At 37.7% G+C, this 16,996-nt stretch overlaps 1 protein-coding gene across 1 annotated transcript in view; it reads right to left on the bottom strand.

Annotated features, from left to right (window-relative positions):
* Positions 1-16,996, bottom strand: part of atp10a (ATPase phospholipid transporting 10A) — a 61,466-nt gene that overhangs the window by 11,553 nt on the left and 32,917 nt on the right. Inside the window, exons 11-17 of the mRNA XM_030133232.1 lie at positions 16,813-16,916; positions 14,542-14,668; positions 14,278-14,462; positions 13,080-13,428; positions 5,479-5,555; positions 2,933-3,058; positions 1,310-1,510 (exon numbers count right to left, since the gene is read on the bottom strand). Of these exons, the coding sequence (XP_029989092.1) occupies positions 1,310-1,510; positions 2,933-3,058; positions 5,479-5,555; positions 13,080-13,428; positions 14,278-14,462; positions 14,542-14,668; positions 16,813-16,916 (1,169 nt within the window). The remainder of the gene's footprint in view (positions 1-1,309; positions 1,511-2,932; positions 3,059-5,478; positions 5,556-13,079; positions 13,429-14,277; positions 14,463-14,541; positions 14,669-16,812; positions 16,917-16,996) is intronic.

Below are 16,996 nucleotides of genomic sequence, written 5' to 3'. Positions count from 1 at the left end.
CGCCAAGACAGATCTGCCCCCCCCCGATCACCACCAAAATATAATCAGTTGTTCCTTGTTCCAGTATCAACATTTCCTGAAAATTTCATGAAAATCTGTCCATAACTTTTTGAGTTATCTTGCTAATAAACAAACATGCAAACACACAAAGCAAAGTGATCACAATACCCCCTGGTGGAGATAATTAAAACGGGTTGTAGAAATCCATTTGATTTTTGCCAGAATGAATGTAAAGATAGCTTTGCAGCACCTGGAGGGTTCAAATTCAAACTTTTTGAACTATTAGGGTCCAAATACACAAATAAATGTACCAAAGACTCATAAAAGTGGGTTTAGCAAAATATGACCCCTTTAAAATGTGTTTCTGGATCAACTTTAGAATCAAAACTAATGTGAAGTTGTGCCAATGTATTGGATTGTAAAGATATCAACTGAATATATTCACAGAGAGGGTTCGGGAATGTTTGTGACCACTAGGGGGAGTAGTGAGTCACTCTGCTGGTCTCCCATGGTGAGGAAAAATAACACCACGGGTCCAAAGCATCAGAAAGTTACAAGATGGGATGAGATCCATTAAGAAACAACTTTTAGAATCAAATAAAGTGACAGAATGCTAGAAGCTCTGTTATTGTTTTCACCACTGGGCACTGTGAATGAACTGTAAATGACAAGATTAAAATTTGATGATGATATCGCAGTGCTTCTTCTACACAAGTGACTGTGATTATAAGGCTTATGAAGGTATAAAGTTATTATGAGGTGTTATTATTTTTCCTGTGTTTGTCGTTTGTTGGTTGACATTGCATTGATTGGCTGGTGGTTTTGTTGGTCCTAAATGTGTGGTGTGCAACACAATGTGGAATATCAATACTAAATGTAACCCCTTTAAGGACATGTTGAAATCTGATCTTTCTTCTTGGGGCAGCAGAATTTGGAAATTAATCATTTAATCTGGTCTGAAAACTAATGTTAGTGCAACTTGGCCTGAGATGGGAAGTGCCTTAGTGAGGTGTTGATCCACTATGTGCCTCCTGAACAGCTTCAGCGTTGCTTGACATTGACTCTACAGTTCATTAAATTTGCTACAAGGATGAATACCAGTTTGACAGATATCTTCTTATTTGGTGTATGATGATGACGATAGTAGAGAAGACTTTTTATTTGTCAGAATCTTCCTTACGCATTCAGTTGGGTTGTGATGTGGTGACTGTGAAGGCCTTTACACACACACACACACACACACGCACACACACAGACACACACACAGTATATATAGAGAGACAGAGAGAGGACAAAGAGCATGCTGGACCTCGGAGTTCTGGCCGCTGATGTAGAGCTGAGGTAGTTGTTGGAGAGTCTCTGCTGACACGTCTTTGTCCAGAGTGCCAGTGATGAGTTGTGGGAAGGCGGAGAACATCAGGTTGAAGAAGATAAGATACCACTGGTCAATCATGGCCGAACCAGAGAATCCACAGTAGAACTGATACCAGAAGATGAGCGCTACAAACATCTGCCGGAGCAAAAGAAAACACTGATTAATTCACGAGACAAAACAGAAGACAAGAAAACTCTGAAGGGAAAGAGCTTCACATTTTTATCATTTCATGCATTTGCCAGAGTTCTGGTTTTGAAGCATTCCTTAGTTTTTATTAAGCTTTTCAGTTTGGTTTTAGTTTCATCTGGGTTAGTTTTAGGGTGCTTATGTAGTCATTTATTTCTGGTTCGGAAAATTATATTTAGTTGATCTTAAAACTGTGGGTTAAGTTTGCAGTTTTTTTTTAATCTGGGTGTGGATGCATATATGTATAGTTTTATGTGCATATTTTATTTTGTTAAATGTTAGATCATGTTTAAAACGTCTCAGATATTTCTATGTAATGTTTTAAAATTTTAATGATTCATAATTTATCATTTTATTCCATTTCTAAAGCCAACACCGGTCATCATAGTTTTATATTGTGCACATGCCAGTTCAATATATTTTGTTGTACCAGAAAATGAAATAATGTTTGTATTGTTTTCTCTCTCTTGCAAACAAAAACACTTGCAGTATCTCCACACTATTTCTTAATAAAGCTAGTTGCCTACAGTGACATATACAGTCGAGGAAAAAATTATTAGACCATCAAAAGTAACCAAAAACAATGGTTATGCAATCGAGTACTAACTTCTGTGTGTATCATGTGACTAAAACAGACAGAAAAGAAATCATGGAATGCCTAAAAGCACTGTTTTTGTCAGTACAATGCCATAGCTATTGATGTAACAACTGAAGTGATTTTGGTTTTTATCAAGAAAACATGGAAAATGAATAGATATCAGCTCTGAAATTAAACTCTCATGAGCTATTTTTGTTGTTATCATTATATTTGTCCAAACAAATATACCTTTAGTTGTACCAGTCATTAAAATGAACAAGAAACTGAAGAAAACAAGGGTGGTCTAATAATTTTTTCTGCAACTGTATATTCTAGGTTAGAGTGCCGCTGATCTGAATTTGGTAACACTGGCCTGTACGTAAAATGTTAAAGAAAAAAAGGAGAAATTCACCAAATTTGTGTCACTAATAAAGAACAATCAAGTAAAAAGTGTAGATTGCAGCACATATTAGTTCAAAATGTGAAATTGTATGAATTAACAAGAGACTGAGATTAACACAACATAAATATTTGTCTCTGAGTTCTAGTTCTACTTAAATACAGTTTGAACATAGAAAACCAATAGCAACACAACAAACAGGACTTTTTATATTTTTACATTCATTATTTTCAAAGGATGACACATAATTTCCACTGGAGTCTTGCTTTGATGGATTCCCTGACCCTGGACATCAAAACAGGGGACATCCAATTTCAGCTAATTCTAACTCTGATCTAGATGAAACTTTTCCATGTGCTGGGATTTAGAAACAGTACAGTAAAAAAAAGCTTACAGCATTCTTGTAGAAGAAGTATAGGATCATGTTGGCCAGTCTGGAGTAGCACCAGTGTCCGTGGACCAGCAGGAGCTTCTGGAGATAGCGGAAACGTGGGAGTGCAAAGTCGCTCGCCATCACTGCCTGTAACACGCCACAACGATCCAACATTAAATCTCGGAAGTGTCGACAAACACGTGACCGGGCAGTTATTAGAAATAGCAGTTGGAAAACAGCTCACCTGCCTCTCTCTAATGACTCTTTAGTTGGTCTAATCTTTCCAAAGCAATAACCTTTAAATGGTTCATCCACGCTTTGGGATTCATCGTTGCAGCAGCAGGAAACTGTCGGTCTCATCTATCACCATCTCAAACAAAACGCCGCCTGTGGTCGTCCTGCTTTATAACTTACATTTTAAACAGCCGCTCTAACCCTTTGTGACACATCTTACCTGTCAACATTATCTGTCAACAAGAAAAATAACAACACCTGCCTTGTTGTACAGCAATTTAATTCTGCTGCGCTCTAATAACGGCTCTAAACGACTACATGGGGAGTGTCCTTCTAATAGAGGAAAACTCTGTTAATCATAATGCACACTGTGCTGGCCTGCATGCAGAAATATACGTCTCAGCACTCTACGGAATCCCGAGGAATGACTGCTGTCTCATTAAGACTAAATTTGATTAACAATGATTAATCTAGCGGTCCAGTTAAGGACAGGATATGGAGACTTTAACAGATGTTCTGCACTGCACCGTGCCGGCAAAGCCTCTGCTGGAAGTTAATTGGGAATCTCCATCATTGCTATGCAAGATCACCTTTCTGGAACAACAGCACTCAAGTGAAATAGGCAGGGGGAGGGTTTTTTTCCCCCCACTCGTTCTGAAACGATGCTATCTTTGCTGTGGCACTGGCCATAACCTTCCAGCAGCTAGAGGAGCTGGTGTGGAGGATGTAGAGAATAACGCATCCATAAAGTGTGCTGCTTCTCTGCAGGGCACAGGACAAGCTGCCTGAGTCAGCAACACACACCATCCCATTTAGAGGATGTGAGGAAATGTGGCTCAAACACACACTCAAGACTAATGAAAGACTATTAACTATGGAAATGAATGCCATTGTCTTCCCTGATTCCCTTATCTTGTTCCTATAGTTCCTCTCGCTCTCTTGTTAAAGGAGCTATATGTAGAATGCATACTTTAAAGACACAAAAATGACCTGAATGCATCACTAGATTGTTTAGAATAAGGGATACTGATGTTATGTCAAAGATTTTAGTGCACTGTATTGTTTACCTATGAACTAAACTGTATCATGTATCACTGTGAATGACCCTGTCCACTAGAGGGAGTAGTGAGTCATTCTGCAGGTCTCCCATGAAGCACATGAAGATTATAAGAAAAAGCATTATTTCGACAGACTGTGTGAGTTTGAAGACAGAAACTTGATGACACCATAGTACGTGTATATGTGTGTAAAGAATGGGATTTATACTTACTCAGGGAGTGATACAGTTGGTGGATACATAGCATTAATTCACTGATGGTTTCAGTAGCTGTGTGTTATTGTAAGTAACTTCCCTCTGCTGTTCATAGTTTGGAATATCAATGCTATATATAGTCCCTTTAAAGGGTGAGTTTAATTTTTTTTTAGTTTACACATGAGGTTCTAAGTGTGTTACTGTCAGTAGTTTGCAGTCAGTGTGGGCCAAGTTTGCAAAAGAACACAAAGCTTATAAAGATGCTAAGAAATGTACTGTTGTAGACGAGGGGCTGCAGGTCCACCTCGGCTTTGTTTCAATGCCTGGTGCTCTTGTCTACTTCCCAAAATGGAAAGTGCAAACCATGAGCTACTGTAGTTAATACACTGGTAATAATAGGTACCTCATCCAAAATCTAAACCAACCCTGTGAACTCTCACTAGTGGCTTTTCCATTGGACATCTGTGCAAAATTTTACCGACATTTACTAAGTGTCGATAAAACAAAAGTGTGTAATTTCGATTGTTCCATTAAATCACAAATACGATGATTTGTATATTTATTATCGCAAGATGACACAAGAAGTCATTCCATAAACATGGTGACAAATATAAATATCACACTAATTTACAGATATATTCATTGTTATTATTATATATTAGCCCTCGGTCCCGTACAATTTTAAAAAATGATTCTGTTTCCTGGTGTCCACACATACGAGCCATATTTCTTTTAAAACTCTTCTTTGCTTGTTGTAACATCTGTTTTTTTTTTTTTTTTATTCACGTGACTAGTTGTGGAAAAAGGTCTGTCCATTGCAGTTTTGTGTGATATACCAATTTTGCTATGCCTGAAAATCACCTCTTGCCAGCGCAAAAAAGTTTTAATTGAAAAATGAGAATTTTGGTGAAACTGTCGTTTTTCCATTAGGTAAATTTTTATGCACAAGTTATATTCATGCAATTTGAGGGTCAATGGAAAAGCGACTAATGACCTTATCCCCTTAACATGTAAAGTTGACCGTCCTCCACTCCCATGTCTCCACAGTGCCGTCTTCATCCCTGGTCACAACTCTCCTTACCTGCATCCCCTCCTGTCCCGAGATGCCCACGCCCACGTCAGCCACCTGGATCATGCTGACATCATTCGCGCCGTCACCTGTGGGTAATGTAATAACAGCGAAACTGAGGAGTCTGAGTGGAAAGCATCAGTTACTTTACACAGATGTGAACTATAATGCAGTAATAGTGTCTTACTGTGCTGTATTATTTGACCAATAGTCACAGAGCTGTCACTTTATTCAGCTGTTGCATTAGCTGTGCGTGTTTATTATCCTATTCTGCCCCTCACTAGCTCCACAGTTCACCAGTGCAGTGGTAGCTGCAAGACCTGCTGCAGTGGCTGATGAGCAGTGTTTTTTTTTTTTTTTTTTCTTGTTGTTCATACACTTTAAAAGGACTGTGGATAGATTTTTTTTGTCACTACAGGTGGTGTAGTGGGAGATGAAGTGTTAGTGGGCTGAGAGAATTTTGTTGTTATGAAAGTAAAACGGTGCTGGAGTGTCGATGCTTGACTTGAATAGTGGAGGTAGGTGGTGATTGGCGCTCACACAGAGGTGGCTGACTGTTGTGGTTGGAAAATACTGGTGTATTTGACCAAAATCTATGTAGACGCCAATACTGCAGGACTGTGTTTACAGTACTGGCCTGTGAACAGCTTCAAAATGGTTCTAAGATGTTCAGTGAGGGCTCCGTTGATACTAATACAAGTTAGTCTGTAGCTTTATGAGCAGTTCTGACACTGTGCTTAGGTTTGTCACAGTGAGAACAAAGAAAAAATCTCAATTCAGCAAGATTGTCAGAGAAGAGGCAACCAAGATGAAAAATGAAGGAACCCATATTTTATGATTGTCAGCTGTCATTACACAAATATATTGATTTACAGTTGGCTCCATTTGTAGTCAATGCATCACATGTAGCTACCTATCAGCTCTGAAAGTAGAAGGTAGGATTTATTTACTGATTATGATTTATAATCACAACAGTTCATGTAAAAACTGACAAACGTCACTTGAATATTTATGAAATGTGTACTTTTTTGGCATATTTCAGTGAAGCCCAGTGTTTCACTGACACAAGAGATGGGTCATGAGTTCTGAATATTCATTATGCAAAATATAAAGTGAAAGAGAAACCCACCCGCCTAAAAAATGATTAGTAAACATGACTAATGTCTGCTCTCTTAAATATACATCATCCACTTACTATTTACTCACAAAGTATTAAAGAAAACATAATATAGACCTGAGCTTGTACAGGCATATATGTTGAGCTCACTATTTCAATTTTGATTCAATTTATTTATCTCCTTTTCAGTTTATTTAGTTTTTATTTTTCATGTTTTAATCTGTATTATAGATTATTAAATTATTTCTTTTTTCCATGCAGAGAAAACTACTTGTAGTGTTGCAGTGCTTAAGATGAAAGGTGTTCTGCATGAAATAAGCACAACAAAAATAATAAATCAGCTAAATAATTCAATTTAAAAAAAAAGGGGGGGGGGGGGGGTTTCAGGACTGGATTGGATGTACATCAGTTTCCACTAGGTTTCCAACTCATTTTTAGTAGGAGAAGCATTTTCAGGACTGATGAACCTGTGAATGTCACAGGTGACAATGTTTAGTCTTCATTTGCTATACAGTGCACACTACAAAGGAATTAGGACTGGTTAATTTTGTTTATTATGTTGTTAGACCACTAAATGATTATCATTTACTTGCAGCAAATTGACGATTTCCAAAATCCTAATACATACTTACACTGGTGGATGGAGGATGGTGATTGCCCCCACACGTCACGTACGAGTTATATTTGATTGATTACCAGTGTTTATCCCTCAGTATTTTTGTTTAAAAAGCCCATCTCAATATGACAACAAGATTTGCATTTTTTACCACAAATGTATATCAGTTCCCAATGTACACTACCCGTCAAAAGTTTTAGAACACCCCAATTTTTCCAGTTTTGTATTGAAATTCAAGCAGTTCAAGTCCAATGAACAGCTTGAAATGGTACAAAGGTAAGCGGTGAACTGCCAGAGGTAAAAAAAAAAGAAAAAAAAAAGGTAAGGTTAAACAAAACTGAAAAATTATGTGCATTTCAGAATTATACAAAAAGGCCTTTTTCAGCGAACAAGAAATGGATTAACAACTTAAAGCAGTTCTGCAGCAATGGAGGTTGATCAAGCCTCGAAAGTTGGTGCTACCAGTTCCTACAGGTGTTCCAACGTTTCCGAATTCCTTCCAACCCCCTCTGTCGGCATAAAAGTAGTGTTGGAACACACTTTGGCACCATACCGTTGTGAGCATTATTTGAACAGTATTGTATTGCAGAAAGTACTGTTTTACTATAAAAATGAAGAGGAAAAGGCAATTAACAATAGAAGAGAGACAGACTATCATAAAACTTAAAAATGTAGGTCTGTCCTACAGAGAAATTGCCAAGAAAGTCAAGATGTCAGTAAGTCCAGTTTACTTCACCATCAAAAGGCACTCAGAAAATGGGGGAAATGCTGACAGGAAGAGGTCTGGCAGAGCCAAAGACACAACAGAATCAGAAGACAAGTTTCTGAGAGTCAACAGCTTGAGTGATAGGCGACTCACAGGACAACAGCTTCAAGCACAGCTCAATAGTAGTAAGCAAGTCTGAGTTTCAGCTGTGAAGAGAAGACTTCCAGTTGCAGGTTTGATGGGTTGGGTTGCAGCAAGAAAGCCATTGCTGAAACTGCAGACTAAGAAAAAGAGGCTTGCCTGGGCCATGACACACCTCCAGTGGACTACTGAAGACTGGAAGAAGGTGTTATGGACTGATGAATCCAAATTTGAAATCTTCGGTTTATCCCGCAGGACTCATGTATGCCGTCGAGTAGGTAAAAGGATGGTTCCTCAGTGTGTGACATCAACTGTCAAACATGGAGGAGGAAGTGTGATGGTCTGGAGCTGTTTTGCTGGATCCAGGGTTGGTGACTTGTACAGAGTGAAAGGCACCCTGAACCAAAATGGCTACCACAGCATTCTGCAGCTATGCCATGCAGTACCCTCTGGGATGCGCCTAGTTGGTCAGGGGTTCATCCTACAGCAAGATAATGACCCAAAACATAAGTCCAAGCTATGCCTGAACTACCTTCAGAAAAAAGAACAGGATGGTACGCTTGAAAACATGGAGTGGCCAGCACAGTCTCCAGACTCAAACCCCATCGAGCTGGTTTGGGATGAACTGGACAGAACAGTGAAAGCAAAGCAACCTGCAGGTGCTACACATTTATGGGAACTTCTGCAACAGAGTTAGAAAGAACTTTCTGAAGAATATTTGATTTCCATTGTAGAAAGAATGCCATGAGTGTGTTCAACTGTTATATCTGCTAAAGGTGGCTACTTTGATGAGTCAAAAGTTTAGAATACATTTTGGTTTCTAAATTGATTCCAATGATTTCTTTTTTAACTTCAACTGTTTATTTGTTCTATGCTTTAATTTCAGAGTACACTGAGACATTAAACTGCATCATTTTCAATGAAATTCTGGAAAAATTGGTGTGTTCTAAAACTTTTGACCGGTAGTGTATGTTCTGTTCTCTTTATGACCGTAATGACAAAAAAGTGTAACCAAGTCTGAAAAACATATACTGCTCAACCTGTATTTTTTTTTTTTTATGAGGATACATAACACCTTAAACAGCAAATAAAGATATTTAGGGGACATTAGAGGAAAAGTCAGCAGAATTTATCCTCTGACAATGGAAGCCTGAACTAAATTTTGTTCTAATCTCTCAAGTACATGTTGAGATTTTTCACTGAATCAAACCCTTTGGTGCTAAATGAGACATAAAAAACCCATCAGTAGACTGTAGTCATTCAATGAATTAGATGTTTGTAGTAGAAAGGAATCAAGTTATGGCAGAAATGTTTGCTGTGCTGTTCACTGTTGTGATAAAGCTTCAGCTTCACGTGCTGTCCCCACAGAGATGTAAAATAAAGAGTGTTAGCAGATGCAGCGTTTCTTCCACATTACTACAATGCTGCTAACATAGCAATGACAGAAAAGCGCTTGGCTGGCAAAAACGAGATCCTCCTGAGTGCAGCAGGAACAAATAAATGGTAAACAGGAAAAAGACAGTCATAAGTCACACTGACACGCTCATGTCACCTCCACTACACTACAGCTTCATTAAGCCCAAACGTATAATTATAAAGGTGCCTCAAAATAACATTGTTTGGACTCAGTGGTCACACTGAGGGTGCAGGAGGTGTGTTTGATGAATGTGTGCTGCTTTGTAACCTAAATTTCAAAGTCAACTCATATTGACATCACAGCAGGAGGAACACGCTGTGACTGCGTTTAGAGCTCAAACACCTGGGTTCAGGTCTGTTCAAGAGCAAAAACTGCTACAGGGATATCAGAGTCTGATGCACGGTGGGAGCTCTCTTAATTATGAATATTTAGTGTGCCAAGCCAGCCCAAGTATTTTAGGTTCTGACATTAAAATTATCAGTTGCTCAGATTTGTCATTTTGGCTGAACAGCAAGAACATAGATGGATGCAGTTTACTTATGAAAAAAAACAAACAAAAAACACTCAACTTTGGAAGCAGAATGTTGGGAATGTGAATGTGTTCATGAACGCAAGAATTTCTTGGAGCCCAAACCTAGTCTCATCTTTATAATCAATTTACCAAAACTGATATAAACTCCTCAAATGCCAGTTCAACGCCGCAAACACGTACTTACAAAGCAGCAGTGAAGGTGAGGCCGGGCACTGGTCCAACCAATGGTTTGACAAGCTCATTAATTTTTGTTGGAGCAGCATGTTGCCTAAAATAACACACGTTTGTCTTCTAAGGAAGTTTTTGAGGTGTGTGTAAAGACTTTCAGGTCACCACAAAATAGGTTCTAATGCATTAAAAAGGTTCATTTAACTGAAAAATAATATTTGGTAAAAGGGGTGTAAAATACTGCACCCAAGATACAGTATGAAGTTTGTATTAACTGACTGGTAACAGATCTGTGGTGGGCAGTGGTTGTGTTGGACGCTAGAAAGACTTTGATAAATATGAGAGTCCATATGGGCACAGTCAGGGAACTATGAACATATTGGGTAAAAAAAAAAAAAAACCTTTAAGATAGACTTATTTTGTCATTTGTAGCTGATACATACATGTTTGGGGGTCCTAAAACCAACTTTACTGTTTCTAAATGATGTCTCAAAAAAAAAAAAAAAAGAAAAAAAAAGAGAGAGAGCTGATTGATTTTCATTGTTTTAAAAGACTATATTTGACATCCACATTTACATAACAGAGTACTGGTTTATATCTCAACCTTAATGGTTATAGGTTATAAACATTATTTATACTTATTCACTCTAAGCATGATATTAGGATAATATTAAATAATTTGTACTTAACAGATAAATTTGATTACCAGCCTTGAGGACTTGTCAATTTACCATAACCATAATCACTTTACCCTACATAACCAGACTTCCCTTTATACTGATATCCCCCAATCCTAGATCGATAAATATTTTTTCACCAAAATTGCAGGAGTTGCAGTCAACAATATATCTGATACTATGGTAATGTTAATTTTGGCAACTTCAAATGAAAACAGCAACTTTTGATGTGCTAAATAATTTGCCCATTTTTGACATAGTTTTTGTTACCCTACGCAACTGAGATGTTTTCACAAAGATTTCAGTGAAAATGGCTGAAATTGACAAATGTGTTTGCGTGGCCTCAAAGTACTAGAAATACCCATTCTATCCGTGTATTACACTTATATGCCAGGTAGGCTGACTCATTATCATCTGAACAATTTTTTTTAACTCTACGTAACCACTTGACCATGCCCATATTTTTAAAAATCTTTAATTATGCATTTGGTAGTTTCATGAATTTACAATGTAGTTTTTTAAAACTAGATATTAAATATAGCCACAAATGGCAACGAAAATGTCTAAGCACTATTTATGTAATTGTCATAGAGTATACGTGTGAAAATAAAATGGTATAAAGTTGACCAGTTAAAGTACAGTCCTGAGTGTTTACCACTGAACAATCTGGGAAAGCTTGGTTCATACCATGTAGACACACAAAATACTGGAGGGCCACAAAATTTTGAGAAACAGGATAAATAATGAGTTAACATTTAATTTTAAAGCTTTGAAACAGGGGTTAAATTTGCATTATTGGGTGGCTTGATGCAGATTAGACATTTGATCTCTTTATTATACTTTTATTAATATTAATATTAATACACAACATGAACATTGTTGTAAGTAGGTTTTGGTCAGCTGAGATACAAATCCTGGTACTTTGTTTTCCCAGAGACTATGACCTTCAAACTGCACCACTGTGAAGAAATGCTGCAAGCATGAAAACAGTTAAAATCTGTGAGAAAGATTCAATAATAATAATATTGTTAAATACTTGAATGAAATTTGATCAGAATGATGTATTATAGTGAGTACAGTAACACTATGAATGACCCTGAAGACTCAGCATTTGAACTGAAAATCATCAGAAACAAACTCTTCACTGCTATGTGTGGATCTCCTAAGGTGGTAGTACCACACCAATATACACAACAGTTGTCCCTTTAAGCAATAAAGATGCACTGATATGTCGGCTGAACATCCATATCAACCAACTTTTACTGTTATTGGCCAATATTGACTATCAGCATATCATTTCACCTTTGGTAGTGGCAGGTTTTATCTATTGTGTTACATTAAAAAATATTTCATAAATTAACATGATTTATAGAGAAGATGATGAAAACTGAAAGACTTTAAAACACTGACTTTAGCCTCTTTCAATATGATTCCCTGGTACAAAAATAATACGCAAAAATAGACAATCATGTAAGTGTTGGACAAGAATTTTACAATCAGTGCCTCCCTTCCCTATAAACATGATATTATAAATATCTGGACTATTTGGTGACATTTTCTCAGGAAGTGTGTGTACTGTGGTTAAGGCATGTCCTGGCCTGTCTGGATGCTACTGGAATGTACAGCATGGTGATAGAGGGTTCGAGAGTACAGCTCATTGTGTCATCATGTGTAATGACACAAAATATTTACATACAGATTCTCAGCCTGAGGGCTTTAGGTAAAAAAAACAAAACAAAACAAACACATATGCATGGACATTTCCCTGCAAAACAGCCATGGAACTAATCTTATTTCGTGGAGTGCTCATGGTACTAATTGAAACAGAACACAATATCCACGTCACATGGATGTATTTGGGTGGTAGTCAAAGAACATCTGATGTGGATTGAAATCAAAGGGGCTGTATTATCCAATTCTGCATCCACCACTCTCATAAATTACATTCATATGTACCTTGACTGCAAATAAAAATTATGTAATGCCACCTGCATTAACTTTAATTTCCAACCACGTAATCAGTTTCTGTCAGTAGAAATCACAATTTGAGAATAAAACCCCTCCTCCAGCATCTCCCTCCTATTTTCTAAACACAGACAATGTATAAAGATGGACGACATGATGCAATACCTGCTGGATGTTAATGACACCATTATTAAACAGGTGCAGCAAAGTCATCTGAATGTACTGTGGGCAGCATTATACCTGGATAATGGATGATAATGGTTTTGTTGCTTACCTATGGCGAGCGTCATGACCTTCAGTTTGTTCCGCACCAGTTTGACCACCATGCTCTTCTGCAGTGGCGTGGAACGACAGCAGAGCACCGAACGGCAGCTCCGGGCAACAGCCAAGAATTTATCCTCCAAGCTCTTGTCCAGGGCGTAGGCCAAAGTCCGGCCGTCGATGACCAGGCCCAACCGGTGCACCATGAAGGGCACAGAGGATGAGGACGGAGACGAAGAGGGATAGATCTCAAAGGGTGCAAAGTTGGCCGTGAAGGCCTTGGCAGCATGGTCCGCAGAGCTGCAGAGGAATTTAGCCTGGATGTAGTGTAAACTTTCCTCCAGCAACAAAGCACACGCCTCCTGGTTCAGAGACAGGCACAGAACGGCGCAGGTTCAGAACAGGATCGGACCCAAGCCTGACCTGCTTCACATCTGGAAAACAGATGCTTCAGCGGCCCAGAACTAAACACGGTGGATCCTCAAATGACACATCTGAGTCCGTTTTTAATAAACTCATTGTTTTCAGTGAGCATAAATAGTATTTAGTGAATTAATCAATGGAAAATTAATTAATGTGTCGTGGAGTTGTATGATGATATCTGTGTTACTGAGTTACAAAAGACAAATATTCATCCATTCCTCTGAAGCTCAATCTCGCACTCCTTCCAGCAACACTCTTGATCTTTTGGATGTCATCTTACACACAGAAGCAGTTTTGTTGGGTAAGTATTCTTTTTGATATTTCTGACTATATTCACAAAAAATGCTTTCATTTCTTTGTGAAAACTGTTTTCTATTTTCTTAAGTTTTTCACACTGATATTTTATATTGTGTTAGAGCTTTAATTTTTCATGATTAATTTTTTTTATTGCAACATGATGCTTAAATGCAATTTACATTCTAATTTACAGAAAATGTGCCCTATCATGATGTGTGACCTTGTTATGGAATGACCTGTATCAGATTATGTGATTATGGTCATGCGATATAGTCTTAATCTGCAAAAACCATTGGAGTCATATATATTTAAAATGCCAAACATTTGCAGTTTTACTTTGATGTCTCAGTAAAATGAGTCAAACTAAATGCATCACCTTTGGCTAATGAATACTATGTACACATATTCACAAAATAATCTTCATTTTCTTCTATAGGTTAGAATACAAACTAGTCATTCTCATTTATGAAACAGTGGCCGGTGTCGTTCACCTGAGAATCGGCGTTCAGTGTCAGGATTTCCTCTTCAGGCTCCAGCAGCTTACAGGCATACGCGATATTGACAGCTGTCTCCTGTTTGTCCCCCGTCAGCACCCATATCTGCAGGCCTGCCTTCCGCAGAGAGGCTATAGTCTCAGGAACCCCGTCCTGCAGGCGGTCCTCGATGCCAGTCGCTCCTGTGGACGAAGGTGTAAAACTGTGACAAATCATCTGACAACGCTGAGCTGAAGTTTTGGACATGAGACATCTTTTTACCCAAGAGATGGAGGTTGGTCTCCAGCCTCAGGGCTGACTCAAACAGCAGCTCCTCTCTTCCCTGGATGGCTGTCTCAGCCTCTAGGTGGCGCTGAAGCCAGCAGGCATATTCCTCTTTGGTCAGAACCTGATGCATCCACATAAAATATTATAGAACACACAAGCAATTAAGGTCACAGGTTTATATGAACCTTTGTAAATGTAGGTTTCAGTCTCCAATATCTGGGATATCGCCTCTGCTCAACTGTTTATTTTGTTAATCTAATATTTCGGAATATCAGTATAAAGAATTTTCAATTTCAGCTTTTATTTATTTGATCCAATTCTCAGACAGTCTCCACAGACAGTTTACACACACACACACACACACACACACACACACCCTTTTCACAGTCTTAAAAAGCCTGAAAGTTTCTGAAAATGCATGTCATGACTGAAAACTTCAGACTGGATAATTGTGATCACTGGGGGCCAGTTAAGGTGAAGCTGGGGTTTTAGGTTGGCATCATGGGATAATCAGTAATGATATATTTAGGCCTTAATTATAGGTGTAAGATATTAAGTAATACGACCCCATAAGTCCTTATAAAATTCTTATAAAATTCTTATAAAAATTAACTTTATTATGCATTAACAAGACTATACAAGGTTTAATATAACAATATCATTCACATGTTTGTTGTTAGATTATAAGATACACAATACAGACAAAAATAACAGGACACATCACACCTACTCTCCATTCTCATCAATTTGAAATATAATGTTTAGGTTTAAAGGCTGATTTTTCAGCTACTTTTGGTTTAAAATTGTTATTTATGGTTGAAACAAGACAAGTATGTCAGAAATCTAGTGGTAGGTAAAAACAATTAAGTGATAAAAAAAAACTTCATTGAATAAAATGCTGTAAAACCAAACACTGAAGCATTTTGTGAGCAGCAAAGTGGGCAAAATTCTATCTAAAGATTAAATAAAAACATTTCTTGCATTGATATTTATCACAATACTAAAAGATAATACTTATCAGGATTGTTTTGTATCCCAGCCCCCTCTTAACAATGAAATATTGAATTTTAAGTGTCCCAATAGATTTGTTTATAAAGCATATTTACAAAACACTATTGTTTTAGTCGACTTAGTAACATTAATAATAAAACCTCATGAGTTTCTTATAATTGCTAATAAAAGTATTATTGAGTTTAACTGTTCTACCACTGTTAAACCTTAGCTAAGATTAATACATACTTTGATAAGCGTTTACTAGAAATTATCTATACACTTGAACTTTATACAGTTTCTAACAATTAATTGTTAAATTTTTGCTACTAACAATCTAAGAAAATAACAACAATGCCTTGGTAGGATTAAAATATCTTATATTAAGCCTTGCTATTTTAGTGTGAAAAGTGTGTGTGTGTAGAACCACCAACCCTACAATTTGAAGACAACAAACCCTAGTTCTAACTCTTCAGATGTAGCTCAGGTGATAATACGCAACACTTTATTGATTATTCGCAGCTTCCCCATTTGGAAGGAGTACTGTGTGTTGTCAGAGTTAATTAAAGGTGAATAAAACATTTATATATGTGCACACAAAATATTAGGACTATAAAACACAGCTGCCATCAACCAGGCCTTTCATTAGTGATATTTCATCACATTCACAGAACTTCTTTTATAATAAACATTTTACCTCAGTATTGAAAGATACTACTGTCACTACTGTACACTTGTATTATTAATGTGTGATAGTGTATTAATGTATTAAGTATGTAACAGTCTGAGTCTATGTTTTACAGAGAATCCTCTCTCTTTGTGACCACATGTTTCTGACATTTACATGAAAAAAAAAAACTAACATCTGTGTTAAAGTGCGTTTTTGTGAAGTGTCCAGGTTATGAGGGATTTCAGCCAAGGTGTATGTAATCTTCTGACCTCAGCTGCAGTAGAACACACATCTCCGACCGAGGAATATCCATGAGAGAATGTGAGACCTTGAGAAGGTGTTTTATCACATTGGTTTGGTGACAGGCTTTGCACAAACAGGGATATAATGAGGCTGGCTTGTGAGAGCATAAATTAACAGCCTGGGAAAGTGGCACAGATTGCAGCTGAGTCACCAAGAATGTCACTTTGGAAGGGTCGGCCCGCGTTATCATCTGTGCGGCGGCTACAAACACAACGTGCCAAATAGCCACCAAAACACATCATTTGTACCTTCTTTCCTTCTACTGCTGCAGTTTAATGAGACAATGTGCGGCTCTATGTTACCTTTTTTGCGATGCACAGTGTGCGGAGACCGTCTGCAGCGTACAGGTTCAGGTAGTTTTGGGTCCTGTAGACAATCTTTTTTTGCCGTTTCCCTTTGGAGTTACCTTCAAAGAAAAAGAAAAAAAAAAGAGGAGAACTGAGTTTAAATATCCATGTTTTCTGGGATGTTTTAGGATTTTGGCTC

Source organism: Sphaeramia orbicularis, chromosome 4, assembly GCF_902148855.1.
Source record: "Sphaeramia orbicularis chromosome 4, fSphaOr1.1, whole genome shotgun sequence".
Lineage (NCBI taxonomy): Eukaryota > Metazoa > Chordata > Actinopteri > Kurtiformes > Apogonidae > Sphaeramia > Sphaeramia orbicularis.
Note: the sequence above shows the minus strand (reverse complement) of the source record. Positions and strands in the feature narration are given on the sequence as shown.